Source organism: Pyrgilauda ruficollis, unplaced genomic scaffold (assembly GCF_017590135.1).
Source record: "Pyrgilauda ruficollis isolate IOZ18807 unplaced genomic scaffold, ASM1759013v1 scaffold79, whole genome shotgun sequence".
Lineage (NCBI taxonomy): Eukaryota > Metazoa > Chordata > Aves > Passeriformes > Passeridae > Pyrgilauda > Pyrgilauda ruficollis.
This window is the reverse complement of record NW_024529821.1, coordinates 3,731,612-3,759,258: the sequence shown is the minus strand read 5'-3', so window position 1 is coordinate 3,759,258 and position 27,647 is coordinate 3,731,612. Positions and strand designations below refer to the sequence as shown.

Genomic DNA, 27,647 nt, shown 5'->3' with positions numbered 1-27,647 from the left:
CCCTTCCTCCCCCCTGTCTTGCCCCTGTCCTCCCCGTGGTGACTCTGCAGCTGCCCCCCCAGTCACGTTGCAGCACCTCCTGCCCAAGTTCTCCAGCTCTCTACCACACAGAAGGTCCTCTCGCCCTACGGCTTCACGGTGGCACCAGCGCAGCCCTCTCCCCTCCTGCCTGCCATGGAGGTGACAGTCAGAGAGGTCTGCAGGTCTGGTGTGTTCTGTGGTGTTGTCCGTGGCGTGTGCCACCCTCCTGCCCACCCTCCTGCCCGCGGCACGCTGCCTGCCCGCTGCCCCAGCCCCTTCGCCTGGCCCTGGCTGCCTTCTCTTTAGTTTTGCTTTGCAGCGCTGCGGTCGCGCCCTGAGCAGTGACCTGGGATCCCGGCCACTGCCGGCCACGCCAGCCGTGCTGGGGACTCACGGGTGGGAGCAGTGACCGCTCTCCCCCCTGTTGTGTGTCCCCCCCTTCTCTGGCAGGGCCTTTGTGTACCTGAGCAACCTCCTGTACCCCGTGCCTCTGGTGCACCGCGTGGCCATCGTCAGCGAGAAGGGCGAGGTGAAGGGCTTCCTGCGCGTGGCTGTCCAGGCCATCTCAGGTAGGATGAACCCCCCTGCACCGTGTGCCCCTTGCATCCCCTGCACCCTCTGTGCCGGCTCACCCCCATCCCTCCTCCAGCGGATGAAGAAGCCCCTGACTATGGCTCTGGTGTGCGGCAATCAGGAACGGCCAAGATCTCCTTTGACGACCAGCACTTTGAGAAGGTAAGGTGGGGCTGGCTCTTGGTGGATGCCCATGGACCCCAGATCCCTGCCTGCCACCTCAGTGCTTCCCCATGAGGACCCCCAAGCTCCTAGAGGTGGAGGGAAAGGAATGTGTTCTTGGGCCACCGGGCCTTGGGCACCCACCGGTGCGTCCTGCTCTCGCCCGTGTCCCAGGGGGCTGCCGTGGGGTGGGAGAGGAGAGCTGGAGGTGCCTGGGTGCTTGGGATGCTGGTGGTGGTGCTAGCAGGACCAGCGTGGGGACCACCAGAATCCCTGAACTCCACTCCTGGCTCAGTTCCAGTCAGAGTCGTGCCCGGCTGTCGGGATGTCTCGCTCGGGGACCTCTCAGGAGGAGCTGCGCATCGTGGAAGGTCAGGGGCAGGTCAGCGACGTGGGTCCGTCCGCGGATGAAGTCAACAACAACACCTGTGCAGGTGAGGAGGGGTGACAGGCACTTTGGGAGTGGCTCCCTGTACCCAGCCTCTTGCACCTCCTGGCACTGACAGCCCACTGCTCCGGTGGGGGGCTGCTGGCAGACAGAATCACAGAGGGAAAAGCCCTTGAGATCATTGGGTTCAACCTGTGGCCTGACACCACCTTGTCAACCACCATGGCACTGAGTGACACATCTAGGCTTTTCTTAAACACCTCCAGGGACAGTGACTGCACCACCTCCCTGGGCAGCCCAGTGCTCAGTCACCCTTTCTGTGAACAACTCATTCCTAATGTCCAGCCTAAACTTCCCCCGGTGCAGTTCAAGACTGTGTCCTCTTGTCCTGTCAGTGGTTGCCTGGGAGAACAACCCTTACCTGGCTACGCCCTCCTTTCAGGGAGTTGCGGAGAATGATGAGGTCTCCCCTCAGCCTCCTCTTCTCCAGGCTAAACACCCCCAACTCCCTCAGCTGCTCCAGCTGTGTTGGACAAGGACTTGTGTTCCAGACCCTTCACCAGCCTTGTTGCCCTTCTCTGGACATGCTCCAGCATCTCAACATTGTTCCTAAATGTTCCTAACACTGAGGGGAAGACACCCTGCCTTGCTAAGGGCCTTCTCCTCCCTGCAGTGACCCCAGAGGATCTTCTGGACAGCCCGGAGAAGCCTGCAGCGGACGGGCCGCTGGAAGTGGCTTTGGACCACCTGAAGCTGGGCAGCATCTTCACTTTCCGTGTGACAGTCCTGCAAGCCTCCAGCATCTCTGCAGAATACGCTGACATCTTCTGCCAGTTCAAGTGAGCCCCTAGTGCCCCCCAGCCCTGCTTCTTCCACCAAGCTCCAGCCATCACCTGGGGGCTCATGGTGAATTTGGGAAGTTTCCTTCACCCCTGAGCCCTTTGTGGATGGGGAGGCAAAACCAATGGCTGTGAAATCTGCCCAAGCACTTGTTTGGTCACTGGCAAAAGGCAAGGAGAGGCTCCCATCAGCTTCAGGGAGTCCTGTGCCAGTCAAGGGCCTGGGCAGTAGCCCCAGGGGGAATAGGCTCTGTTGTGGTCCCTTGCTTTCACTCCCCTCCCTGCTCCAGCATGTCCCCATCCCACAGCCCCTGAACAACCTTCCTTCCCTCCACAGCTTCATCCACCGCCACGATGAGGCCTTTTCAACAGAACCCTTGAAGAACACAGGACGGGGGCCACCCCTGGGCTTCTATCATGTCCAGAATGTGCGTACCCCTCTTCCACCACCCCTTTGCTCCTGCACCTGCTGGGGTCTCTGCAGGGCCATTGGCTGGATCCTCTCCCAGGGAAGCAGCTTCCTCCTGGCTTTCCCAGCCCCTCACAGACACCCAGCTAAGCCAGGCTTAGATGGGGTGGACATGCAGGAAAAACACCAAAAGCAACTGTTGTATACCTGAAAAGGCTGGGATTTCACTGCAGTGGTCTTGGTGGAGAGAGGGAGGAGTGGGTGAGGGACGCAGGGGACTGACACTCTTGCACCCTTTCACATCCCAGGTGCTGTTGCTGCCTCTATCCCCTTTCCCAGATAAAGTTCACTGTCAGTGGCTCAGCAGCTCTTTCTCTTCCAGATCGCTGTGGAGGTGACAAAATCTTTCATTGAGTACATCAAGAGCCAGCCAATTGTGTTTGAGGTGTTTGGCCATTACCAGCAGCACCCCTTCCCACCTCTCTGCAAGGATGTCCTGAGGTGGGCACATCTGGGCCACCCCCAGCCCCTGGCTGTGCTAGGGGCTGCCTGGGGACCCAGCATGGCCCCAAGGCATAGAGGGGGCTGGCTGGGTTTGGGGGTCCCTGGTTTTGGGGATGCTATAACCAAGCTGGTTCTGTCTGCAGCCCACTGAGGCCATCCCGACGCCACTTCCCTCGTGTGATGCCACTCTCTAAACCAGGTAAGGAACCTGGCCTCCCACTCCTGTGCCCACCCGTAGTTCCCATGTTGGGTGGGTGTCCCCTTCCACAGAGGGACTGGTTAGGACCCCAGAAGCACCACAAAATGTACTATTTTTTTTTATTTCTTTATGGGTCATGGCACTCAAAAGCCCTAGACACCCATTTCCACAGTACTCAACGGATGGAAAGCCCCCATGTCACCTCCTGCAGAGCAGCAGCGGGGAGGTTCCTTGCCCTGGGTGGCTCAGGTGGCCCCCAGCCCCAGTGTCCCACAGGGTGGCACAGCTGCTGAGGCCCAGTGTGGGGGTTTGGCTGTACAGTGAAAACACCAGCACAGAGGGAGCCTCCCTCTGGTGGTTCCCGAGCAGTGTCTGGAGCAGCACTGTGTGTTTTGGGTTGTGTCAGAGCCAAGCCTGCAGGCACACTGTGTGCACCTGGGATGGGTGAGCTCGGTCTCTTGCTGACACCCCACACTGGGCAAGGGAGAAGGCACTGCCAGTGATCAGCAAGGTCCCTGGCATGGGGCTCTTGTTGCTGCCTCTATGCATGCCCTGAGGTCCTTGCCTGCTCTGCCCTTTCTCTGCCCTCATATTCCTCATTCTGAGTTCCAGCAGCAGGCTCAACCTCTCACCTGTCGTTTCTGACCCACTGCAGTGCCTGCGACAAAGCTGAGCACCATGACTCGGCCCAGTGCTGGCCCCTGCCAGTGCAAGTACGACCTGATGGTCTTCTTTGAGATCTGTGAGCTGGAGGCCAATGGAGAGTAAGTCCTGCTGGGAGAGGCAATGAGGGGTTTACCCAGTGCTCAGCACCTCTGGGCAGGCTGGCAGGATTCTGTTTCATGCTGCAATCCTCTCTTCCAGCTACATCCCTGCTGTTGTGGACCACCGTGGAGGCATGCCATGCCATGGGACCTTCCTCCTTCATCAGGTACTCTCTGCCCAAGGTGCTATCCTAGCTGACTCCTGCTGGGGCCCGTGTTAACTACTGTTCCTTCTCTCTGGCCTTGTGGGTCTCAGGGCATCCAGAGGAGAATCAGTGTCACCTTGGTGCATGAAACGGGCAGCCTCATCCACTGGAAGGAAGTACGGGAGCTGGTTGTGGGTAAGCCAAGCCAGCCCCCAGCCCGCTGAGCTCCCAGGCATCCTCTCAGACTGTTTCTTGCCCGCATTCCCATGTTCCCACATAGAGCTTTATGCCTTGTCTCCCCTTCTGCCCTGCTATAGTAAAGCACTGGCTGCCTGGCAGGTGACACTGGGACACTGTGTGGGCAGGACACCTCAGCCCCTGTCCCCGTGTCCAGGAGCTGGACCAGCATCTCTGGTGCTGAATGGCCAGGAGGGGCTGCAGGCAGGCAATCTGCCCCTGCCTTCACGGGGACCCTCACAGGGCCACTGCCTGTCACCTCAGAGGCAACTCTGTGCTGTGTTTGCAGGTCGAATCCGGAACACCCCAGAGGCAGACGAGTCACTCATCGACCCCAACATTCTGTCCCTGAACATCCTCTCCTCCGGCTACATCCACCCCTCCCAGGATGACCGGTGCGTGATGCTTTTTTTCTTGCTCTTCCCCTGCTGTGGTGAGGGATGGAGGGGTTGGGTAGCAGCCCCCCTCTCCCCTGGAAGGCTCTTGGTCCTTCTGCTGACCCACTGCTGCCTTGAGGCAGGATCTTTCTGAAGCTGCATGGGGTCTTGGGGTACAGGGCTGCCAACCCCCTTCCTTCTCCTCCTCCCCAAGGCCTTGCTGTGCTGGGGAGGGCACTAAAGGGAATTTGTGTGTGGGTCCTGCTCTCTGGTGCTGGCTGTGATGGGCTGGCACAGGGATGCAGTTGGTGCTGGTGCCAGGAGGATGTCCCAACTCCATGGCTAGAGGGTAGGGCAGTTTGTCCTGTGTCCCAGCAAAATTGCTGGAAAGCCACTTGGCACCCATGGCAGATCCCTATCTGCATGTAAGTAATGTAGGAAAGCCATTCCCACCCACTGTGGGTGACTCCAGGGATGCCCATCCCTTCCTGTCTATCCCAGGGGGCTGTCACAGAAACCACAGAGCGGTTTGGGCTGAAAGGGACTTTAAAGATAACCACATTCCAAAGCCCCTGCCACGGGCAGGGACACCTTCCACTAGAGACCAGATTGCTTAAAGGTGTCCCCACTGTGGGTTTGGCAGGGTGTGAAAGAAGCAGGACCAGAAGATTTTTTTCCTCCAAGATCTCCCTGTGTGAGTCCTGCAGTGGCAGGGGGAGTTGTGGGTATGGAGGGCAGAGCTCTCCTCTGCACCAGGGCTTCTGGTGGAACTCGGGGGACTGGTGCGGGTCTCTGGCCAGAATGTGTGCATGCAGGCAGCTGTGACAAGACAGGGATGGTCGTTGCCAGCACTGGGAGCAGCAGGGCTGGTCCTTGGCTGTGTGCATTGTGGTCACTGGTGTAGGAACATCCTGGCGAGGAATGGGAACCACTTTTTCCCTCATCTGCTTTGTGATCACCACTGTCCCAGGGAGGCCTGTCCCAAGGCAGGGTGGTTTTGGGGGAATGATGGGGGTCTGGATAGGATTTGGTACCCTGAGCACTCTCAGGGCAGCTCCCTGGACCTGGCAGAGCAACTGGCACAAAGTATCTGAGCAGCAGAGGCAAGTCCTGGGGTCAGCACGCATGCAAGCGTCGGACCAGGAGACTTTGTCGCAGCCTTGGGGATACAGAAGGAGGCAGATGGGGATGGTCAGATGAGGAGAGCCCAGCCCAATGGAGCAGTGGTGGTTTTTTTGCTGGGAGCTGGGTGGCACCTGTGGGCTCTTGGGGCTGTGCAGTTTTTTGTCAGCCTGTTGGATTGTCTGGTCCCAGATGCAGCCATATGGGATCTTCGGCATGCCTAACGTAGCCTGGCAGGAGGGATGTGCCTCCTGCTCTACCTTCCATCCCGTGCGTCCTGCAGGACAAGGGGACACGGCTGGGCCTGGGGGGATACTTGGGGTGTGGAGAGAAGTGTGGAGACCGGGGGCCCATTTGGGGGCACGGTGCTCATGTCATATCTGTCCCATTTCTATTCCATGGAGCCTACCCATGGTGAGGCAGGGGGAGGAGGGGGTGGCCAGCTGCCTGCAGGGCGCTAGCTGCAATGCCCCCACTTCCACTCCACATGCAGACATGCATGCTTCACCCTGCAGCTGTGAGGACAGGCAGAAGGAAGGCAGAGAGCAGAGCCAGTGCCCACTTCACCCTCCTCCCAGCCGCTTGCGCTCCCCGCTTTGCTGCCTTGTGCCACGCAGCCTCCATTGCCTGGAGCAGCCCTGGCTTCCCCTCTGCAGCCTCCCCAGCGCCCCGGAGCCACTCAGGAAGAGGCCGGGAGAGCGGTTCCGCTCTCTCCTCAGCACGCATCCATCCCCGCATCGAGCGCCCAGGGCGGAGGCGCGGGGGGCAGTGCCTGGTGTCCCCCCTCGCTTCCCTCAGCTGCTGCTGCCCATCTAAGCCCACACTAACCATGTGATTGTTTTGTGTTTTTGCAGGCAGTTTCTTGATTCGGATATGCCTAGGTATTATTTGTTTCCATTGGTTTTTTTTCCACCCCTCCTTCTTCTCTCCTTTCTTTCTTTCTACCCCCTTGCCTCGGCACGCTCACTCCCGCCAGAGGCAGCACTTGGACATCCGGCCCCTCATCCCTTCACACGCCCCATCCCTCCTCCCTACTGCTGGCACCTCTTGCTCACTCGACCCCTTTTGCTGTTCGTGTGGGCCACGCTCTGGCTGGCTGCCGCTCCCCCTCGCACGCCTGCGTCTCCATTGCCTGATTTGGGTTTTATTCTTGCTTTTCGACTTCGCTACTGTCCCATCTTTTCTGGCATCTGGCGCTGAGTGTGCCAGACCCTCCATTGTCTCCCACCCCAGCTCAGCCCCTGGTACTGCTTGGAGTAGCTGCAGGGCTGGTGAGGACAGTGGAAGTTTTGGGGCTTGTCCTGCCCTCTCCTGGGCACCTGGTATCGCTGGCAGCACTGCAGCTGGTGTGGCAGCAGCTGCCCACCCTGTGCACGGATGTCCTGTGTGTGTAGGTGCGGCGTACGGGAGCGTGTGTCTGTATGCAGGTGTGACAGAGGGTGCATATGTGGCACAGACTGTTGTACCCCTGTGTAAAGGGGCAGTGGCTGTTTGGGACTGCAGGCTCCAGCTGGGACCACTGGGTGAGCCTGGCATATGTGTGAGAGGTGCCAGGTTTGTGGGTGTGCCACCAGCCTCTGGATGGGAGCATTGGTGAGGCCTCAGGGACAGGGGCCACCACTGTGGCCCGTGGCAGAAGAGGAGCACGTGCCTGGGAAACAAGGGATGGAATGTCCCGAGTCCTGGCACATAACTTTGTGCCTGAAGGTTGTCCTCTCTCCAGCAACTCTAAGCTGGTCATGCTCAGAGATGTCTGAGGGCAGAGCTGTCCCTGCAGCAGCATTCTGTCCCCTCCCAGGGTGCAGGAAAGTGGGTACAGCACTGATCCAGCCCCCCCACCGCAAGAGAGGTGGGTTCACACTGGCACTGCCTGTGGTCTCTCAGCACAGTGATGCTTTCCTTGTGGACCAGGGGATGGGCCAAGAAGTCACCTGCTGTGTGAGTGGCAGTGGGAAATCTCATCCCCCCCAGCTGGCACTGTCCCAGGGGACTGCACTGGGCGGGAGCTCCTTGCCCTGGGATGGCACAAGGGCAGAGCTAAGGGCATAGGGAGCACAAGTGCTTTCTTCCCAGCTACTGGACCATGAGGAAAGTGGGAGGCAGATGGTTTTCACCCAGGCTGGCAAGCGTCTGTCTGCCCTCGCTGAGCTCCTTTTGGTTCCCACTATGGGTTCAGCTAGGCTGGAGCTCCCGTGGCCAGCGGTGCTATTATGTGCGAGTCCCTTCAAGAGGGGCTCTTCTGACCTGTCGTTTTTCTGTGTGTGTACATGTGTGTGTTTGTCCTTGGGTCACCTTCCACTTATAGCATTTCGCTGGGAAATGACACTAGGTATTTCACGCGCACCTGCTCGGTCTGGTCCCTCCTGCTTTTCTCTTCTTCCCCTTTGCCTCCTCCCTCTGCTTTTTGCTCTTTCTCCCCTCCCCTGAGGCTCCTCTTCTCCTCCTCCTCCTTGGGGAGCACTCTTTTCTTAAGCAACCTGTGTCTGCAAAGCAATCCTTTGCCTTGGCTGTGTCTCACACCGGTGGGGTTATGTATTTTGTACGCCTTTTGAAAGTATCACTCTCCCTCTTCTTCCAACATGGGGGAAATTGCAGTTGAGAACCTCTCCCTACTCCTGCTGGCTGCCCTGGCTCTTGTTAAAATTGCTCCTCAGCCACCTGGATGCTGCTTCAGGGACGCGCTGAAGTGTTTCGTTGAGATATGGCTGAACCACAGCTTCCTGAGGATGCTCAGGCGGGAGCCAGGGCCGCAGCAACTCTGGGTGGTTTTGGGGAGTGGGTGTACCATAAAGCCAAGGCTGACCTGTGAGGGAGCCCAGGAGTGGTGCAGGGGGTGAAATGGAGATCCCCCATGCTCTCTTGCCAGAGTCACCTCCTTCTTCCTCACCCTTGGTTGCTCAACCCAAGGAGGGCAGCTGCCACTCTTGATCTGGGTGAGCTCTGCCATCCTCTCCAGGATCCTGTAGGCATGGATGAGTGGGACCAGGTGTCCCCTGCTCCTTCTCCCAGCCTGGGAGCCATGGAAAACACAGCAAAGGGGCCTGAGGCAGCAGAGTGGGAATGGGGCTGGCAATGAGGGTAGAGCAAGAGCCAGGGGAGACAGCCTGACAGGGGTCGGCCACCAAATCATGGTCCTCAGCTTCTCACTGGGGCCCAGGGCTGGCAGACAGGGGCAGCCCTGGGAAAGGGGACCTGGCTGGTGGGGGGGCTGTGCTCCCACAGGTGGGCTGGCAGCACACCCCCAGTGCTGAGCATCCTCCCTCCTTTCCCTTCTGGCCATCGTCACCCAAATGGCAACGGCCACTCCTGGCAGGGACTGGGAGGTGCTGTGCCCCAGGCTGGATGGTGGGGACTGGCCCAAGTGCTCTGGGGGTGGCAACCCCTGCTCTGAACACAGGGGTGGGGCATGAACCCTCCTTCGCCCTCCTTTGCCTTCCTAGCCTGCTCTGCCTTGCCTGCACCCCATCTGAGCCCCCCCTCCTCCCGCGGTCCCACCTCCCCAAAACCCCGGTCCATTGGCCATTTCAAGGGTGCCGTGTCCTCTTCCCACCATGCCTTGTGCCCTTTGCCTTGAGCCTGTGTCCTCTGGAGTGGCTGTCCCCATCTGTCCCCACTGCGCATGCATGTCTGTGTGTCCTTGCAGGCCTGCTGCAGCGCTGTGGGGGGGACAATGACATCTCTTTGCTCGCCTGCCAGGGGTTCCAGGGAGGTTGTTTTACTGGCCTTGCTGGGTTTTTTTGGCAGGACTTTCTACCAGTTTGAGGCGGCGTGGGATAGCTCCATGCACAACTCGCTGCTGCTCAACCGTGTTACCCCTTACCGGGAGAAGATCTACATCACCCTGTCAGCTTACATCGAGGCAAGGACCTTGCTTGGGGTCACTATACACCAACAAAGTCTGGTATTGCCCCTGCTGTTGGTGTGCAGCCAGCATGAGCCCTTCTTTAGCTACTGCTTATGGGGTGCAGGGTTCAACTTGGTGCTTGGGGCCCATGTGGGACCCTGGGACTGGAACCTGCTGGGCACAGGGGAGGGAGAGACCTGCTGGGCTGCCACCCTGCAGCACCCCTGACACCTCCCTCTGCCCTACTGCAGATGGAGAACTGCACTCAGCCCGCCGTCATCACCAAAGACTTCTGCATGGTTTTCTACTCCCGGGATGCCAAACTTCCTGCCTCACGCTCCATCCGCAATCTTTTTGGCAGCGGCAGCCTGCGGGCTTCTGAGAGGTACCAGGATCCTCCTGTTGGGGACAGGGGAGCCATCACCTAGGGACTGGAGCTTTTCTAGGGCATCCCAGCAGCCTGGCTAAAAAAATTGGGGTGTGGGGATGGGACAAAGCCAGTAATGCCTCATCTCTCTTTGCTCACAGCAACCGTGTGACAGGAGTCTACGAGCTCAGCCTCTGCCGTGTGGCTGATGCCGGCAGCCCAGGTGGGTGCCACGCCTCTGCCCAGGTGTTCAGCTGGGGCAGGGAGGCACAGCCAGCCCTTTGGGTTAGGGGCTGTTTGTCTGTCCCCCCAGCTGTGTGTCTGTGCCTGCAGGCATGCAGAGAAGGCGCCGGCGTGTGCTGGACACCTCTGTAGCCTACGTCCGGGGAGAGGAGAACCTGGCTGGCTGGCGGCCCCGCAGTGACAGCCTCATCCTTGACCATCAGTGGGAGCTGGAGAAACTCAGCCTTCTGCAAGAAGTGAGAGTCCGGGCTAGAAATGGGCTGAAACAGTGCAATTCACAGCTCCACTGGTGCTGGGGGGATTCCCCACCCTGCGTGGCAGGGCCATCTTCATTGTGGGAGAAGGCAGGAATGGGGCTGTGCTGCCAGTACTCCTGTGCTTTGCTGCTAGCCAGGTGCCAGCAGATCCAAAGCTAATGAGTAAATGGGATTAAGGGGGCCTGGGTATGGGGGAAAGGGCCACCCCTGAGCCTGGGTGTCTGTGCCCAGGTGGAGAAGACAAGACACTACCTGTTACTGCGCGAGAAGCTGGAGACGACCCAGCGCCTGGGCATGGAGACCCTGTCCCCCTGCTCCAGTGAGGACTCTGAGTCCCGAAGCACATCCTGCATCTCTTCCCCACTCTCTGCTGATGGGGCACCTGAAAGCCGCACCTCTCCCCCTGAGACCCCCAGCGAGAGGCAGAAGGAGCTGGCTGTGAAGGTAGCTGCATCCTGCAGCAAACCCAGCTTGCAGGGATGAAGCCAGGAAGTGGCTTCCACATGGTGGCTAGGGGTTGTGGTGGGAGGAAACCCAAGAAGAGTGGGAGGTGGAATGTGCCTCATGCCCCACTGTCCTCCTCCTCTCTCTGCAGTGTTTGCGCCTGCTCACGCACACCTTCAACAGGGAGTACAGCCACAGCCACGTCTGCATCAGCGCCAGCGAGAGCAAGGTACTGCTCTGCCCCTGGGCTGGGTGGGGGCCAGATGGGCACTATGGCACAAGTCATGCCTCCTCTGGGGTGTCTGCTCCCCGTGCTTGCTCTGGCCTTTCCCAGACCTGGTGGCTCTCAGGACCATGCCAGGAGAGGACCCTGCCAGCCAGGGGTCTTGCCTCTCCCTGTCTGAGCAGGAGCCTGCTCCTTTGCATGTGCCTGGCTTTGCACAGAAACTCTAGTTCACACCTCCATTATTCCACAGCTGTCTGAAATGTCCGTGACCTTGATGAGAGACCCTTCCATGCCAGCTCTTGGGGTCACCACTCTCACCCCCTCCTCGACCTGCCCATCACTGGTGGAAGGATGTTACAATGCCATGGAGGTCAGGTAAGAAGCTGTCTGGGAGGTGCTGGTGACATATCACAAGGAGAGCAGTTGTATCACTGGAACACTGTCTATGGATGTCCCCTAGCCATCACTCTTCCTACATTCCATCCTCTCCTCCTTCCCCAGACCCCCCCAGATTTCCTCCAGGGCAGAGAGCCCCGAACTGGAGCCTGTGGTAGAAGGAGAGCAGAAGAAGTCCCCAGCCCGCCGGCCTGAGGAGGAGAAGGAGCCCCAGCGGTTGCTGGTGCCTGACATCCAGGAGATTCGGGTCAGGTAGGAGCAACCGGGGCAGCCAGCAAGGGTAGCCCCTGTGGGCAGGGGGGCCATGCCCTGCCACTGCCACCTCCTCATGGTCTGTATCCCACCCCTTCCCTTAATCCCTTCTGCAGTCCCATCGTCTCCAAAAAGGGCTACCTGCACTTCCTGGAGCCTCACACCAATGGATGGGTGAAACGCTTTGTGGTGGTCCGGCGTCCATACGTCTACATCTACAACTCGGACAAGGATGCGGTCGAGAGGGCCATACTCAACCTCTCCAAGGCGCAGGTGGAGTACAGCGAGGACCAGCAGGCCATGCTCAAGGTAGGGCACCGGGAGCCAGCCCCACTCTGCACACCCCCCCGAGTGAAGGACTAAGCTCTGGCTCTCCCCCCGCAGACCCCGAACACATTTGCGGTGTGCACAGAGCACCGGGGCATCCTGCTGCAGGCGAGCAGTGACAAAGACATGCACGACTGGCTCTACGCTTTCAACCCTCTCCTGGCTGGATCCATAAGGTACCAGGGGCAGCTGGGGGAAGGGGGATGCACAGAAGCCATTGCTGGGGGGGCTGCAGGCTCCCAGTGCTTTCCTGCTACAGCCCCAGCCGGGTGTGGGGAACGGCTCCTGTGCAGAGCTGTGCTGGGATAGGCTTTCAGCTGGGAGAACATGGACCATATTAATTTTGAATTCAGCTCATCCACATTTAAATGCTTTAGTCTAGGGCCAGATTCCAGGTGGTGCAGAGGTGTTGTTGTGCTGTCCGTGCCTGGTGGCAGGGCCTCTGGCCTGTCAATGTTCTTGACACAGAAATCCCACAGAGTTTTTGAGACTGTTTAGGAAACTTTCCTGTCTCACCATCCCGGAGCCACTCTGGAAGTCACACATGCACCACCTGAGCTGAACTGAGGCCTCTTCACAGCAGGTGGTCCCAGTGAGCCGACAGGGGCCTTGGTTGACTTCTACACTCACCTCACACACACTCAGACAGGGTTTCCTAACTGGCTCAGTCACAGCTTTCCCACAGCAGAGTCTCAGACGTCTCGATCCTTTAAACAATTTAATCATGGTGCAATAACAAAGTAACAGCTAGAGCTCTGAGAAAGGACCCTGAACAAAGGAAACCCTGGGCTTTTACACCCTTTTAGTCTAAGTGTCCTTCACCTGGCTGTGTGGCAGGTCCCTGTGCCCTTTGTTATGCAAACGATGTGCAGTTCACAGGCTCTGGCCTCAGGCTGCCTCCCCTGTAGCTCAAATGTGCAGCTGCACACCAAGCTACCTGCACTAAATGTTTTCATTCCTCAACAAGACCATCTCATGGACTTCTTGAGATCACCTCAAGTGGCAGGACTAGGGGAATAGGAATAAATGCACAGAAATCTGTGTGCTCTGGCTAAAGAGACTTTAATTCTATGTCCCTCCAGCTGTCTGGATTCAAATATCAGCCTGGACACTGAACCTGGGAGTCCACACCTCTCCTTGTCCACATTTTTAAACAACTTTTGTCCCTTGTTTTCCAAATCAGATCCAAGCTGTCCAGAAGGAGAACAGCCCAGATGAGAATCTAACCTGAAAAGCACCCTCCACCTCATCTGTCTGCCAACAGGATCAAGATAGCTGATTCTGTCTGAAGACTCCCCATGTTAATATCTGATCTTTCACACCATCTGCCGCCCCAGCTCTCTGCTCCATGGAAGGATCTGTCTTGATTCACAGCTTCACAGGGGAAACTCACTTCTGTTTGTAGCTGCAAAAGCCTGGACCCGCCTGGGCAGGATTCCTTGTGCACGTGCCATCTTCTGCCTGTCCCTCCATGGGTGACCTTCATATCACACCATCAAACGCTCCAAAAAAGGTCCCTATCAGAGGGGAGGGAGTGAGAAGGGTGGTTTTGGCTAAAAGCTGGTCTTTGATCTAGAGAGATGGGAATTCAGTAAAGCTCAGAGCTGGGAGAGCAGGAGGAATTGCCCTCAGGCAAAGGGAAAGTGGTAATTTAGATGTGTGGGGTTTCCCTAATTTACCGGTGTTTCTGCAAGAGACAGCAGAGTAAGATCAGGTGTCAGTACTTTAAGATTATATTTATAAAGTATTTATTTCTATTTACGTCACAAAAATCCCCTAAGTTGAGTCCTGGCCCCCAGCCAATGCCTCCCCCAGGCAGGGGAGAGCCTTGGTGCTGGGCCTGGGTTTCAGAGATGCCTTCCCAGGACACCCCTGGCTTGTGCCTGGCAGCAGCGCAGCTCTCACCCTCACCCAATGCCCTTCCCCAACTATTTGCTTTGCCTTCCCCTACAGCTTAAACTACTTTTCCCCTGAGCAGTGGCCAGACAGCCCACCATGTCTTCCCAAAGAAGGCAATTCCTACCTGTCCCATCTACCTCTGGAAGGGAGGAGCCCACAGTCTCGGCCGGCCAGGGCACCCCTGTCCCTGCAGGTGGGTCACTGCACTTTGGAGCTTGGTCCTACTGGAGGGAAAAGGAGAGCTCTGGGTATGGCTCTGTCTGCCACCCCATGCTGGGCTACCCTTTCCAACCAAAAGCACTTGGGCCACCTCCCTTATCCCAGCCTGGGACCCCCAGGTGTCTCATCTAAAGGGATTTCCCACTCTTAGGGCAGGATGCCAAGAATCCCAACCCTGCAGGGAGTGTGGAGGTTCAGATGGAATGGGAAAAGTCCCCAGGAGCCACGACTAGGAATGACTATCCCACCCTACAGGATCCTTCTTGCCCTTTCCCAAAAGGGCTTGCACATCCCTTCTCCCAGCAGGATGATGAACTCAAAGCAGATCAAAGGGTGTCAGGGTGGGGACGGGGCTTCTTTTTTCTGTTCTAGCTGGTGTTTTCTCACTCTTCCTCTGCTGCAGAAGTGAGCACCCACTTCCCCCACCCTGCCTCCATCAGCATGTTAATCTGGGGGCTTCCTTCATCGGAGGTGTTTTTGCTGAAAAGACCTTCTTCCTCCAGCCATCACTGCTTCCCACCTCCTCCAGCAGCTCTCTCTCTCTTCTCCCATCTCTCACCCATGACTAGATGTTTTTGTTCAGGGCTTCCCAAGTGGCCAGCAGCATCTGGCACAGCTCCGTGCTGGAAGCTGAGCATCTTCCTCCGTGCATCTCCCAGGCACCCCCAGCTCTGCTGTCTCTCGTCCAGCACAGCTGCGCCTTGGCTCTGCCACACCTCCCTGCACTGTCCGTGGGGTGTGTGTGTGTGTGTGTGTGGGTGTGTGTGTGTGGGACGTGGTGCTGTCTTCTCGTTATACTCGTGTTGTGGGGGGCACGGATAGGCAGGGACGTGGCAGAGGAGTAGAGGCTTGCACTGGCCCCCTTGCTGCATATCAGGCACCCTTTAGCTTGGGTTTCAGGTTACAGAAAGAGTTTGGGGATTCTTCTTGAGCACATGCTGGTTCTGCCTGGCCTTGCCACAGCTCCTTGGGCTTCTTACCCCATTACTACAGCCCAAATCTGCAGTGGGGCTGCTCCTCTCAGCCCAGCTCCCCAGGACAACCTGCCCAGCAAACTGGGCTATTTTCCGCTCTGTGATCCTTTCAGACCTGAAGGCCGACTTGTGCCCTTTCCGTATGAAGAGGTGCCAGCCTGGAGGCACAGAGAGCCTGAGCTGGGGCAATGCAGGGGCCCGGGCTGCAACATCCTGGCTCCCATGCTCTGAGCAAGGACTAGTTGGTACCATCCCGAATTTCACTGTAAGGGGCTCAGGGTGGAGAAACAGGGAGTACCTGAGGGGAGGCTCTTCCAGAATGAAGGCAGCTTCTGGCAGAGACGGGACCAGTGTCTGTCAGGGACCAGACACGGGTTCACTGGCCAGGGCTGTGTGGTGCTGCCTGTGCCACAGACAAGACGCAGCCAACTGAAGGGCATCCTCCAGCCAGAGCCGAACCATGCCTGAGGCCAGCAAACCTGCAGAGCAGACGGCTCGGCTGGAGGTGGGAGCCGAGGGAGCCAGAGCTCCCCGCCGGATGCGGCACACGGGCCACCCGCCCTCCGACCGGCACCGCCACGGCGCTGGCCCCATCCCCTCGGCAAGGAATGCACACCGGAGGTTCAAGCACGACGATAAGCCCAACCGGAAGGGAAACTGCACAGGGCAGCGGGTGGCACGGAAGGCAGGCGGGCATCGGCGGGCGGGCTGGGGCCGCAGGAGGAGTGAGGCCGCGCTCCCCGCTCTCCGGTTCCCGCCGGCGCTCCCTGCCGTGTGCCAGGGGGGCAGTACTGCGGGTCCTGGCCGTCCGTGCGCACGTGAGGCTTGTTCGGTTCTGAAATAAATGTCGCATTTAACGCAATTCCCGTGCGCTGAGCGTCCTCTCCGGGGCTGGCGGGTGGCAGCAGGGACGGGGCGGGAGCGGAGCTGAGGGCGGGCAGCGCCACCGCCGCTGACAGGGCGCCCTCTCGCGGAGCTGCTCAGCACGGCGGGGAAATGGGCGGGGCCACGGCGCTGACTGACAGCGCAACTCCGCTTGCGATTGGTGGAGGAGATGGTCACGTGCTGTCGTGGGCGGGGCCAGCGCCGTCCTTCCGCTGCCGCCGGGGCGCGGGCCCGTTTCCGGCCCTCCGCGGGTGCGGATTGGGCCGGCGGCGGCGATGGATCTGTTCGGGGACCTGCCCGAGCCCGGCGCCGCCGCGGGTGAGGCCGCGACCCGCTCGGGCCCGCGCTGTCCGTCGGGCCGGCCCGGCTGCGGCCCGCCGCCTCGCCTGACGGGCCGCGGGCCCCGCCGGGCCTGCTGCAGCTCGGCCGTGGGCAGCGTGGCTCCGCGCGCAGCCAGGCCGCCGCCACAGCGAGCCTGAGGGGCACGGGGGAGGGTGAGGGGACGGGTTAGAAACCCACGGAGAAACTGCCGGGCTTGGTGGGTTTTGTGGTTTTGTCTTGCTCTGGCACTCGCCGCGCTGCAGTTTAGACCATGTTTTTGCATGCTGTGTATGAACTGCAGCTCCCTGCGGGTTAGACCGTGTTGGAGCCTTGCCTCTCGCTGTGCTGCTGAGCTTAGTGGATTGCTAGCCAAAAAAAAAAAAACCCAAAAAACAGTTTTCAAGACAAAAGTTCACCTCAGCCCCAGGCAGGTGGTTATTTCGCTTGTGTAGCAGCTGCTAAAATTACAGATGGAAGTGGGGCTCTCCTGGTTTGCCACGCGTGTGCTGGCTGGGGACATTCCTTTCAGAGCAACCCCCCCAGCAGTGCCTGCACTGGTTCCTTACTCTGCCCTGGTGCCTTGCAGGGAAAGATGCCCAAAAAGGGCCTCTGCTGTTTGATGATCTCCCACCATCCAGCAGTGCTGACTCAGGTATGGGTGCTCTGTTCCTACCATTAGCTTGGTTTTTTGTGTTTTCTGCATCAGCATCTCTTTCAGATGAAATGTGTGTGAATCCTGTGCTTTGTTAGACAGAATAAAGACAGTGGGGTTATCAGTGCTGGCATGGAGACCAGCTGCATCCTGTTTGGTTTTTTACAGCCAGGATGTTATAGATGTTCCACATATATTAATTCATTCCTTAAAAACGTTCCCTGGAGCAAATGCAAAGCCTGGATTTGCTTGACTAGTAATGGAAGTAGAAATTTGGCTCTCTTTGTTAAACTGACATAATTTCTTCACCTCAGGAGAGACATAGGCAAAGCTTTATTCCCTGAAAGGAACAAAGGTATTTGATTGGTTTTGTTGTCTTGTGCTCCAGGAAAAGAAGGCTCTTTGCTCTTTGATGGTCTCCCACCAGCCAGCAGTGGTGACCCAGGTAAGGAGCTGTGTCCCTGCTGAGCCTCTGCTGAGCCACCCCTCTCTGGGAGAAGCCCACAGTGCAGCCTGTTGTGTTGGACACACAGCAAGTTAACCTGGTGCTTATTTCTCCAGTCCAGATTAGCTGACACCTTGCATGGCAATTTGTGCCCCAATTGTTTAAATCAGGATCCTGAATCTTAAAATTAGGCCTGTTCCCAGAAGTGCATTCCTGTCTTCTGAGGACCCTGGTGCTCTGTCTGAAAGCTCCCTGCTTTGGGAGGGGAAGTGCCCTGGCTGCTGCTCTGGCAAGGCTTTCTCCATGTGCTTGCTGTCACCTGGGAGGAGCTGAGATAATTCCTTATACCCACAGGAGCCTAAATCTCCAGAAGGAGAAAGCCAGAGTTCTAACATCAGGTTTTGCTTGCTAGCTTTAATTTGTAGCCTTCTTTTGAACCTTCTAAAAAATATGCATGTTCAGAGTAATAAAATAAGTTCCTTTGCATTGCTGTGGGCAGAGATGAGAGAGAATAATAATAGTAATAATAATAATAATGTAGAAATGTTCCAGCCTGTAGCATTAACTTCCTGAGCAATTAACTTAAAAAAAAAAAAAAAACCCAAAAAAAAAACCTGGTTGCTAAGGAATAAGGAATAAGACCTGTGGGTTGTTCAGTAGTGACTGTGGTCACTTAATGCTGTGTAAGTGTGTGAGCCTGCACCCCTGAGTGTGCTTTGGTATAAAAGGACTTGCTGCTGAATTTGTGCAAGTAAAACAGTCCTGGAACACTTGAGCCACCTGCATTTTTGCTTTCTTTCAGCCTCCAGTGCTGCTAAGCAAGTCTCATCAGCAGAGAGCCAAGAGAAAGGACAGAAGAGAAAGTCCTTGGAGGAGGAGGAAGAGAAGAATGGCAGGGAAGAACTTGTGGAAAAGAAAGTTTGTAAAGGTTTTCAGACAATTTGAAAACAAATGTACTCAATTTGTACTTTTGGCGTTGGGCTGAGTAAGTCCAGAACAAAGCTAAACTTTGGTTCTTCAGTCTGCTTGCCTTTTCATCCTCTTGTAGGAAGCAAACTGCTGCAGGGGTCTCTGCAAGCTCCTTGAGCTTCCTGGCTCTGTCTCCTTCACCTGGGCCTTCTTTCTGTGCCTGCTGGAGCAGCAGCAAGCACCTTGTGCTGCCAGGAGGGGGATTGGGAGTGGACCCTCTGCAAGGCTAGATCCACACCACTTTCTTTTGCCACCTCCACAAATCTCTGCTGGCTGCTAAGGATGCCAGAGCTGGGGAGAGACAGGCTTGTTGCAGACAGGGCCTTTGGCTTCAGTGCCTGTGTGCCGTGTTGCAGCTTTGGGAGTAAGAGGTGTTCAGGGGTGCAAAGGAAAGGACATGTCCTGGGAACATCAGACCTGGATTTCCTGTCCTTAGGGCACTCTTTAAAGCTGTGCTTTATTGAGCTGCAGGTTCAGTGCCACGTGCTTCCCCTGCCCACCCTGTCCCCTGCCCCTGTTTGGTAAGAGTCCCATCCAGTGCCCAGCAGTCCTGCTTGGCTACAGCTGCCTGCTAAAATGAGGGCAGGCTGCTTTTAGTGCTGCTGACCTTGGGGGCACATGAAAACCCATGTTACAGAGTAAACACGTCCTGCTCAGCAGCAGGTGCTGGATGTTTTGTTGCAGGACAGGGCTCTGAAAGCTAAGAACTTCCTGGTTTTTAGCCTGAGCTGAGGAGACAGAGGAGTGTGATTTGCATGTGTGTGTCTGCTTTGTTCCCCTTTAGGATCAGTGGGCATTCTTGGACTGAAGGGTTATGTGGCAGAGAGAAAAGGTGAGAGAGAAGACATGCAGGATGCACACGTCATCTTAAACGACATCACCGAGGAGTGCCGGCCTCTGCCCTCCCAAATGTAAGTGGCCCCAGTGCCAGAACAGCCATCCTGGGGGTGGGGAGCTCCAGCTCGCTTCAGCTAAGCCCATGGGATGATCGTTTTTGCTTTCAACAGCTGATGCTCTTGTCTGCCTCTCTTGTGGTGCGTGGTTTGGGCTTGTTATTGGGAGACCTGGGGTGAAGCATCAGCCAGCTGTGTTCCCAGGCAACTCACAGGGCTGATGTGTACAAACACGTCCCTTTGAGGGCTGCTTAGTGGATTCAGTCACTGACTTTATGAGCACCATGAGGGCCTGATGACTCTGGGTGTTGATCCTGTATTACCCAAATGTAAGTGGGGGTGTAAAATTAAAATAATGTTCTCAAGCATCACCCTGATACTGGATTTAGCTTCTGAACTAGTACTGTCCCATAGAGGTTTGTGTTCTGAGAGATCCAAGTCTTTTCTCTGTAGCATAGTTGGAAGACGCTCAGGCATGGAAGGTACTGTAGGATTGGCTAGATTGATGTCTGTAATGCTGGAAAGTTGCAGTGTCCTTGAGGTAAAATGTTAATTTGCTTTGATGCCAAGTTGAGGTCTATAAACCCTTTAGCCCTTCATTTTCTTGAGGCGTGAAAAATTACAAGAAACTTCTCAGCTCATTTACATGTAAACCACGTAAATGCTATATATATGAATATATATGAGCTCAGAGACCTGCTGCCTTTTGTACCTTGGAGTGCAGAATTTTTGGTCTGGCTGACACAGGGCAGGGTGGTATGGAGAGGGATGTACTTGATCCCATTCCCTGGCTAGTGGCCTTTCTCAGCCTCCTTGTGCTACCTTTTGTTCTCTCACAGCACACGTGTCTCGTACTTCGCTGTTTTTGATGGCCACGGGGGAGTCCGAGCCTCCAAATTTGCAGCACAGAATCTGCACCAAAACCTGATAAAGAAATTTCCTAAAGGTGAGAGGAGTGGAAAAAGGGCTGTAGGAGAACCATCACCTTTTCTTCCTTGGCAGTGGATAGGGAAACTGATCTGTTTGGGTGTAGTCCTACAGTACCCATCCCTTATTCCCAGAGGGCTTGCAAGACTGCTGTGTCTGCTGGGGAAGAGGGCTGGAAGCCTTTTTGGCACAAGGGTGCAAGTAGCCAGTTGTAACTCATAAAACAAGTGTTGGATGTGCTGTTGCCGGTTTTGGCAGTGCCACATCAAGTGTGAAAATACTCCTGTGGTGGAGAGATGTATGTTATAAATTCTCCACATACACTACTGCATGGATTTCTGGTAGGGTAAGCCCAGGATGTGCCCCAGCTGCTCTGCAGAGTTCAAGAGATGCACTGCCTGACTGGCACTGCCTGACTGAATGTTGGATGAGCAAAGAGACAGACTAGGATAGATCAGATATGTTTTACTTGGAGCTTAATTGCTGTTTTCTCTGTCTGACAGGTGAGGTAGCCAGCGTGGAAAAAACTGTGAAGAGATGCCTTTTGGACACCTTCAAACATACAGATGAGGAGTTCCTAAAGCAGGCATCCAGCCAGTAAGTGCAAATGCTTTCTTTCATTTGTATTTCTTAGTGTGCATCTCTGAGGTCTGAGTTGTGAGCAGGGCAGAGGAAACCTTACTTGTGCTTTGGCAAAACTCCACACAGCTCCACTGTGCCAGGCTGTGACTCTGCCAGCTGAGTGCTTGCTAGAACTAGAACTAGATCATGGCATGTTCCACTCTTACTCTATGGTCAGTGGTCTATAGGATCCCTCAGACTAAAATGTTTCTCCAAAGGAAGGAAGCAAAACAGGTTTAAGGACCACCTCTGTCCTTGACAGGATTGTTTGCTTTCTTTTTAAAGACTTGCCATGTTGTTGAAGGGACTTGTCCTGTACTGCCTGAGGTGGGATCTCTCTCCTGATGACATCAGTGTGTGGCAGGAGGGGCTCTGTAGGGGACACTAAGCTTTCTTTAGAGCTCTGCTTGTCAGGCTGGAACACATCCCTGAAGTAGCTTTTAATGCCCAGTGTTGAAAGACCTATGTCTCCCAGTGTAAATTTAAATCTTGCTTTCTTCAACTCTTTAGAAAACAGATGTTGATGAGGAGTGTCCCTCTGTGGGCTAAATGCCAGGCTGCCTTGCAGCTGGGTGTGGAGTGCCAAGCACCCTTCTCTCACTCTCTGCTGAACTGACACACCAAATGTGGACTAGGGAAGACAGAGATTGCATTTCAAACACAGTCACTTTGTTACCAATCCTTTACACACATTTGGTTTGGGTTTTTTACTGTTCTGTTTCACATTGACACCTCTCACAGATGGAGAGACTGTTGATGCATTTGATTCCCTGAAAATTTTCAATTTTAAGTAAATTACAAACTGGCTCAGTCTCTTAAGCCTAATCAGAACAACAAGTTTGACCTGGCAAAAGGAGGATGCTTTCTTGAGTCTGTCAAGAGCTGTCAGTAGTGTCTTTCTCAAACCAGCCTCTGGTCAGAAACATGACTTCTGATGAAGGATTGCTAGCAATAGCTCTGTTGATTGAAATGAATCATGTTCATGCAGCCACACCTTCAAAGTATGGAAAAACTGGGGGAAATTTGTCTAGAAATTAGTATCTCAAAGCTAGTTTCTGTGAAGAATGGCATCATAGCCAAGCTGTTTTGTGGACAGGACTAGTCTGGCAGCTGTAATCTGAGAAATGCTTCTCATTTTACCTAGAGCTCTAGAGATAAAAGCTTAACTACAGGAGGTGAAACAGGAGGAGAGCAACAGAGCCAGTGGTGCTGCTGCTGCTGAGGTGGAGAGGGAGCAGGGATACTGTGAAAAAAAGGAAGGAAAATGTAAGCAAAAAATAAGGAAGTTCTGCTGCAGAGTTTTGCTGCAAAGAAGCTTCCCAAGGAGGAGTGTGGGGTGTTTGTTTGCCCATGATGCTGTAGCTTTTGGGCAGCCATCAGGGCTGAGCCTGTTCTGCTCACACACGAGGTTTCCTGGGAGCTGAGTGTGAGGAAGAGTTGGTGTGGGAGCTGTGGTTGGCAGTATTTACACCAGCTGGGCATTGGCTGTGCATTCAAAAATCTGTAGCCTGTGTAGTTCCTCTGTCCTTGTCCAGTTTGCTGTTTATCACCAACCTGAGCTGCTAGCAGGCAGCTGCTGTGGGCTTGTGCTGCCTGATTGCTGTGTGTTGGCACAGGACACTGCTTTGAGTCCCCAAGAACACTCTGTAACTTCTTAAGTGTTTTTTTTCCCCTTTGGTAATCTCATTTTTGTTCCCTTCAGGAAGCCAGCGTGGAAGGATGGCTCCACAGCTACTTGTGTCTTAGCTGTTGACAATATTCTCTACATAGCCAACCTCGGGGACAGCCGGGTAAGCAGAATGGAGAGCACTGGTGGCATCTTCATTCTGCCCAGAGCTTTGTGGGTTTGTTTGGGATGTCTGAGTTGTCATGAGCTACTCAATTGTTCCTACAAAGCATCTTGTTTTGGGTGGGTACAGAGTACTTCTGTGTTGTCTCCCATAGGGTAAAACAGTGGTGTGTGAAAGCTCTCTCTTGATGGTGCTAAATATCTCACAGTATCAAAAAGAGAATATGTGAATATTTCAGCTGGAAGGGACCTATGACAATCATCTGGTCCAACTGCTTTGACCAGTTCAGGGCTGCCCTAAAGTTACACCACTGCTCAAATGCCTCTTAAACACTGACAGTCTGGGGCACCAACCACCTCTCCAGGAAGCCTGCTGCAGTATTTGATTATATTCTTTATAAAGAAACACTTCCTCATGTCCAGCCTGAACCTCCCCTGGCCCTGCTTTGAGAGCAGCATTCCTACGAGATCAGCACTTCCCTCTCCATGCCCCCTCCTCAGGAAGCTGCAGAGGGGGATGAGGCTGTCCCTCAGCCTCCTTCTCTCCAAAGCAGACAAACCCAGAGCCCTCAGGCTGCTCCCAGGTCCCTCCAGCCCCAGCCCCAGCGTGGTTCTCCTCTCCTGGACATGCTCAGGCCCCTTCCCACCATCTCCAAGGCTGCAGCGCTCTGGGTGAGGCGCCCCAGTGCTGAGCACAGCCAGGCCAGCCCCTCTCCTGACCCGCTGCCCACACTGTGTGGGTGCCCCAGGATGCCACTGCCCTCCTGGCGATGGTTCCTGCTGAGCTGCTGCACCCAGCAGCCCCAGACCCTTCCAGAGGGCTGCTCTCCAGCCCCTCCTCTCCCAGCCCACCCTCGTGCTCAGCATTGCTCCACCCTGGGTGCAGAACCCAGCACGGGCACTCAGCAATTCTGTGCCACTGGCACTGCCCCGTGGTGCATCTGTGCAGATCCCTCTGCAAGGCCTCTGGTCCCTCCAGAGAGTCCACAGCATTCCCAATTTGGTATCAACAGCAAACTTAATAATGCTGCATTCAACTCTTGCACCCAGATTACTGATAAAAGCAGGAGCAGCACCTCCTGCCTAGGAATGAGTCTGGAGAAACACCCCTGGCCACCAGTCACTGGCCTGGTGTAGCACCACTCACTGCAGTTTGGGGCTCTCTCTAGAAGCTGGTGCTGCAGCTGTGGTGTTGTTTGATGGTGGTCTCTTGTCAGCACAGGCGATTCTGTGTCGTTACAATGAGGAGAGTCAGAAGCACACAGCCCTAAGCCTCAGCAAGGAGCACAACCCCACCCAGTATGAGGAGAGGATGCGGATACAGAAAGCTGGGGGAAACGTCAGGTGAGTCCCTGAGGGTGAGAATGAGCTGATCTAAACCCTAGCCTGATCTGGGGCCTGAGCATTGGGGTTCTGAAGCTCTCTCAGCCCAGTATGCATCCTAGTTGAGAGGATCTGTTGCTGCCTGAGGCCTGTAAGGATTCAGTTACTGCAGTTGGTGGTTCCCAGAGCCTTACAGTGGCCAGGGCAGGACCCATGTGAAAGCCTGGCAGTGGGATACCAGCATAGGCATGCTTAAGCTTCACCCACAGATTTGGACCTATGGAGCTGGATTGGATTGTTGAGGAAGTTACTGCTTTCTGCACACTGTGGTGCTGAACAGAACTCATTTCCTTGCAGCATGACTCCTCTGTCCTTGTCCTCTGAGAGGGGGCATGGTTTGAGAGAGCACAAAAAGCCCTCAATGTCCATTGGTGTTGCTCCCCTGGCGTTAGCTGAGGCTCTCTGCATTAGAGGGGAGTTTTCTGGAGCCAAAATGTGATTATCTTAATGTTCCTGCGCAAAAAGGAGTTCGTGGCTGTGTGCAGAGTGGATGCCAAACACAACAGCTGAGCCTTATTTCCGTGGCTAGGTTCTCTCTCTTCTTTGAAGGCTGTTTCTTAATTTAGTGGCATCTTCACAAAGAGGGGATTCAGTGCAGCTGAAGTATCTTCATGCCTGTGGAAGCAAAATGCACCCAGGGTGGAGAGGGGTGGGCTCAGTTCTGTTATGCTGCTGTGTCTGGAGCACTTTGTTCCCTTTATCTCTGGGGAGCACATGCTGCCACTTACACTCAGCACTGATCTCTCTTTGCACATGGCAAAGAGATGGCCCAGTGTCTGTTAGCTCCTTTCAGAACTGGTCCCTGACTGCCTGGGAGCCTCTCCCATTGCTTGCAGTTCAATATTTTGGGTCCAAGAGATAAGCCACAAAGTGTGTGAGTGTCCGATGTCTTCTCTGTGACATGCCTTGCTTCTTGCTTTTATCTCAAGCGGGGCTGCTTGGACTACGAGATGAATGAGCTTTGTGTATTCTCAGAGGGCACAGAAGAGCCTTTTTGGGGAGAAGATGCTTGATTGTTGGAAAGGTGAAGTGTGGGAAGCTGTTTCTCTAGGGAGCTTGGTTAGTTAGAAAAGCTTGACAGCCCAGAGGTGTTTCCTAAGGGGTGCTGTCATGTAGGTTTCACAGAAACTGCTTGCTGCAATCAGTGGTTACTAAAGGCCAAGTGATCAGGAGCTGAACATGCTGTGTTTGTCACTCTGGGAACTGCCTGCAGCTGGGCCAGTCTGTAGGGCTTGGTGTCCTCACACAGGACACAGGAGAGGCTGCTGATTCAGACCTCTTGCCTCTGCCACTCTGTGCTTCTAGTGAAGAGCAGTTTGCTGGATATCTTGCCAAAAAATAATCTCTATTCAAACTATGCCACCGGGAGTTAAGCTCACATATAATTTTACTGTCCCAGTTTGCTAGGCTAAGCAGGACTTGAGTTAGGGCAGGGTGACAGAAAACTGCCTTGAAGTCTCCTGACTTCATTTGCTCCTCCCCTTCACTTGTTTCCCAGAGCTTCACACAAACATACAGAAAGGGAAGGAGACTTTCAAGGGAATATTTGAACTTGCTGGGGAAGTGGGTCATTATTTGTACAAGCAGATGGGTGCACGATGTCCCCATCAGGCAGTGCAGTGAAATATACACGTGGGGAGGGCTCTGAGTGCTTTCTTTCCTTGTGCAGGGACGGGAGAGTCCTGGGAGTGCTGGAGGTTTCCCGCTCCATTGGGGATGGCCAGTACAAGCGCTGTGGTGTGATCTCTGTGCCAGACATCAAACGCTGCCAACTCACACACAATGACAGGTAAAGTGTGCCCTTGCACGGGGGGTTGTCTGTCCCAGCTCAGCTCAGCAGAAGCTGCACAACCCTGCATGCTCTGCTGTGAGAGCCAAGGCACTTCAGACTGATCCCCCCAGAATTAGAGGATGGATGCTCTTACTGCTGCTGTCTCTCTGCTTCTGTTCCTTATGAGAGCAGTGGGATAATCTGCTGCTCTGCCAAGATGCTGTGAAGGCTCCTCTTGGAGGAACCAGCCTCATAGCAATAGCATACACAAGCCTTAGATGTTTGCTCTGATTAAGTTCACAAACTTAATCACAAACAGTGTTCAGGCAGGGAGTTGAGGCTTGAGTTCTTAGGTCTCCGTTCTGTCTAGGAGTTGTTTTTAGCAGCTGTGGTGCCAATAAATACTTTTGCATTCAGCTGTGATATTTGAAGATTTGAGATACTTTTCCATGATATGATTGGCAACGACAAATTGCAGTGAGCTTTTGTGTCAGTATGGCTCTGCAGACTCTCAGAGGTGAGTGTAACCCAGTACTGCTGCTTTTTCTGGGATTAGAGTTCCATATCAAGTGATCCACTAAAATATTTCTAAAGATACTCTTGAGTATCATGCACTGAAATGATGTCTTCAGAGGCATGTGCAGACTGACCACTTCTGTAGGTTTGTTTTAGATTTCCTCGTCCTGCTGACTCTGGTTAGGGCTCCTGGTTAATTAAATTCCCTGTGCAGGCAGGAGTGCACAGCAGGCTGTCTCCCCATCCTAAGGGGGGTGCTGCCCTTGCCTTGAGCTTTGCATCTCCTCAGCCTTCTGCAGCCTGTGGCAATATTTAGTGTCAGAGTTTTCTGCTCACTGTTGTCATGTGATTTGCTTTTGAATTTGCATATTTAAATTACAACATACCTCGGGAGTGTAGAAATGTAAAGTGATGTACATGAGGGGTTCAGCCTTGTTTCTCTATTTCCTTGCATTAGCTGCTTCAGAGGAAAAATACATGAATCAAAAGGACTCAAAGGAAAGAAGCAGTTCTTAGAGAAACAATGGAATATTTGACCAGGATCATATATGATCTTGCTAGTGTTGTAGCACAGCCAGGATGTCCTGATCAAGGTCTTACATTGGTTGCCTGGCTCTTTGTCCCGTATTTTGAATTGCCATGAACGGTAGGTCCCAAGGGATTTTCAGATGAGCTTTTACAGCATCTTCCCTTTGGATCCAAGCATGGATGTTCATAAAATAGATTGGAGTGATTTTGTTGTAGCTGAGGAGCCAAAAATTCAGCCTTGGGGTCTGTCTCCACTTGATTTCCAGGTTCATTCTGATAGCGTGCGATGGCCTCTTTAAAGTCTTTACACCAGAAGAAGCTGTGAACTTCATTGTGTCCTGCCTGGAGGTGAGGAGAGGTGGCCTGGGGGCTGGGTTTGTCAGTGCAGAGGGCACGAAATGGACTTCTGCCACAGTGTCCTCTGTTATTCCCTGGGTCGTGTGCATTTATTTTGCTTCCCAGTGTTTGGAAAACACAATCCTACCTTTGGTGGGAGCAGTGAAATTGCTGTGTCCCAACAGGACAAGAACATCCAGATGAGAGAAGGGAAGCTGGAGGCAGACGCGCGCTACGAGGCCGCGTGTAACAGGCTGGCCAGCAAGGCCGTGCAGCGCGGCTCGGCCGACAACGTCACCGTCATGCTGGTCCGGATAGAGCACTGAGGGACGGGCTGGGCTGGGCTCTGTGCATGCGTGTGTGCCTGGGGGAGGGTGGCTCCTGCTGGATGCTCTGCAGTGTAAATAAAGATGGTTTTTTTC

The 27,647-nt window shown here is 54.9% G+C and overlaps 2 protein-coding genes across 20 annotated transcripts in view; both read left to right on the top strand.

Moving 5' to 3' along the window:
* KIF1A (kinesin family member 1A) overlaps positions 1–16,022 on the top strand; it is a 35,784-nt gene extending 19,762 nt beyond the window's left edge. For 7 of the 17 annotated variants that reach the window (XM_041487033.1, XM_041487024.1, XM_041487030.1 and 4 more), the window contains 22 exons: positions 472–590; positions 671–756; positions 1,052–1,190; positions 1,818–1,983; positions 2,321–2,411; positions 2,775–2,893; positions 3,040–3,095; positions 3,751–3,859; positions 3,960–4,026; positions 4,116–4,200; positions 4,532–4,637; positions 9,486–9,600; positions 9,837–9,970; positions 10,114–10,175; positions 10,286–10,431; positions 10,684–10,896; positions 11,048–11,125; positions 11,373–11,497; positions 11,624–11,770; positions 11,887–12,079; positions 12,155–12,273; positions 13,281–16,022. In XM_041487033.1, the coding sequence (XP_041342967.1) occupies positions 472–590; positions 671–756; positions 1,052–1,190; positions 1,818–1,983; positions 2,321–2,411; positions 2,775–2,893; positions 3,040–3,095; positions 3,751–3,859; positions 3,960–4,026; positions 4,116–4,200; positions 4,532–4,637; positions 9,486–9,600; positions 9,837–9,970; positions 10,114–10,175; positions 10,286–10,431; positions 10,684–10,896; positions 11,048–11,125; positions 11,373–11,497; positions 11,624–11,770; positions 11,887–12,079; positions 12,155–12,273; positions 13,281–13,323 (2,518 nt within the window). In that variant the 3' untranslated portion in view covers positions 13,324–16,022. Of the gene's footprint in view, positions 1–471; positions 591–670; positions 757–1,051; positions 1,191–1,817; positions 1,984–2,320; positions 2,412–2,774; positions 2,894–3,039; positions 3,096–3,750; positions 3,860–3,959; positions 4,027–4,115; positions 4,201–4,531; positions 4,638–6,595; positions 6,623–8,046; positions 8,071–9,485; positions 9,601–9,836; positions 9,971–10,113; positions 10,176–10,285; positions 10,432–10,683; positions 10,897–11,047; positions 11,126–11,372; positions 11,498–11,623; positions 11,771–11,886; positions 12,080–12,154; positions 12,274–13,280 lie in introns of all 17 variants that reach the window. The other 10 variants (XM_041487032.1, XM_041487026.1, XM_041487022.1 and 7 more) reach the window with 3 other exon arrangements.
* Positions 16,023–16,276: 254 nt separating this feature from the next.
* LOC121364064 (ILK associated serine/threonine phosphatase) lies at positions 16,277–27,647 on the top strand. Of its 3 annotated transcripts, XM_041487000.1 has the most exons (12): positions 16,277–16,392; positions 16,982–17,047; positions 17,436–17,492; positions 18,295–18,420; positions 19,246–19,372; positions 20,194–20,300; positions 20,785–20,878; positions 22,605–22,692; positions 23,914–24,035; positions 25,744–25,863; positions 27,156–27,237; positions 27,411–27,647. In XM_041487000.1, exons 1-12 carry the CDS (start codon positions 16,350–16,352, stop codon positions 27,549–27,551), a joined length of 1,173 nt encoding a protein of 390 aa, XP_041342934.1. In that variant the 5' UTR covers positions 16,277–16,349; the 3' UTR covers positions 27,552–27,647. The 3 variants fall into 3 exon arrangements, with proteins under 3 accessions (XP_041342934.1, XP_041342935.1, XP_041342936.1); XM_041487001.1 differs by lacking the exon at positions 17,436–17,492; XM_041487002.1 differs by lacking the exon at positions 16,982–17,047 and having other exon boundaries at positions 16,278–16,392.

Bases quoted from the DNA above. Each gene is read 5' to 3' on its own strand.
- LOC121364064 (XM_041487000.1), top strand. From the start codon at position 16,350: ATGGATCTGTTCGGGGACCTGCCCGAGCCCGGCGCCGCCGCGG. The intron at 16,393-16,981 runs GTGAGGCCGCGA...GGTGCCTTGCAG, and splicing joins CGAGCCCGGCGCCGCCGCGG to GGAAAGATGCCCAAAAAGGG. The intron at 18,421-19,245 runs GTTTTCAGACAA...GTTCCCCTTTAG, and splicing joins GGAAAAGAAAGTTTGTAAAG to GATCAGTGGGCATTCTTGGA.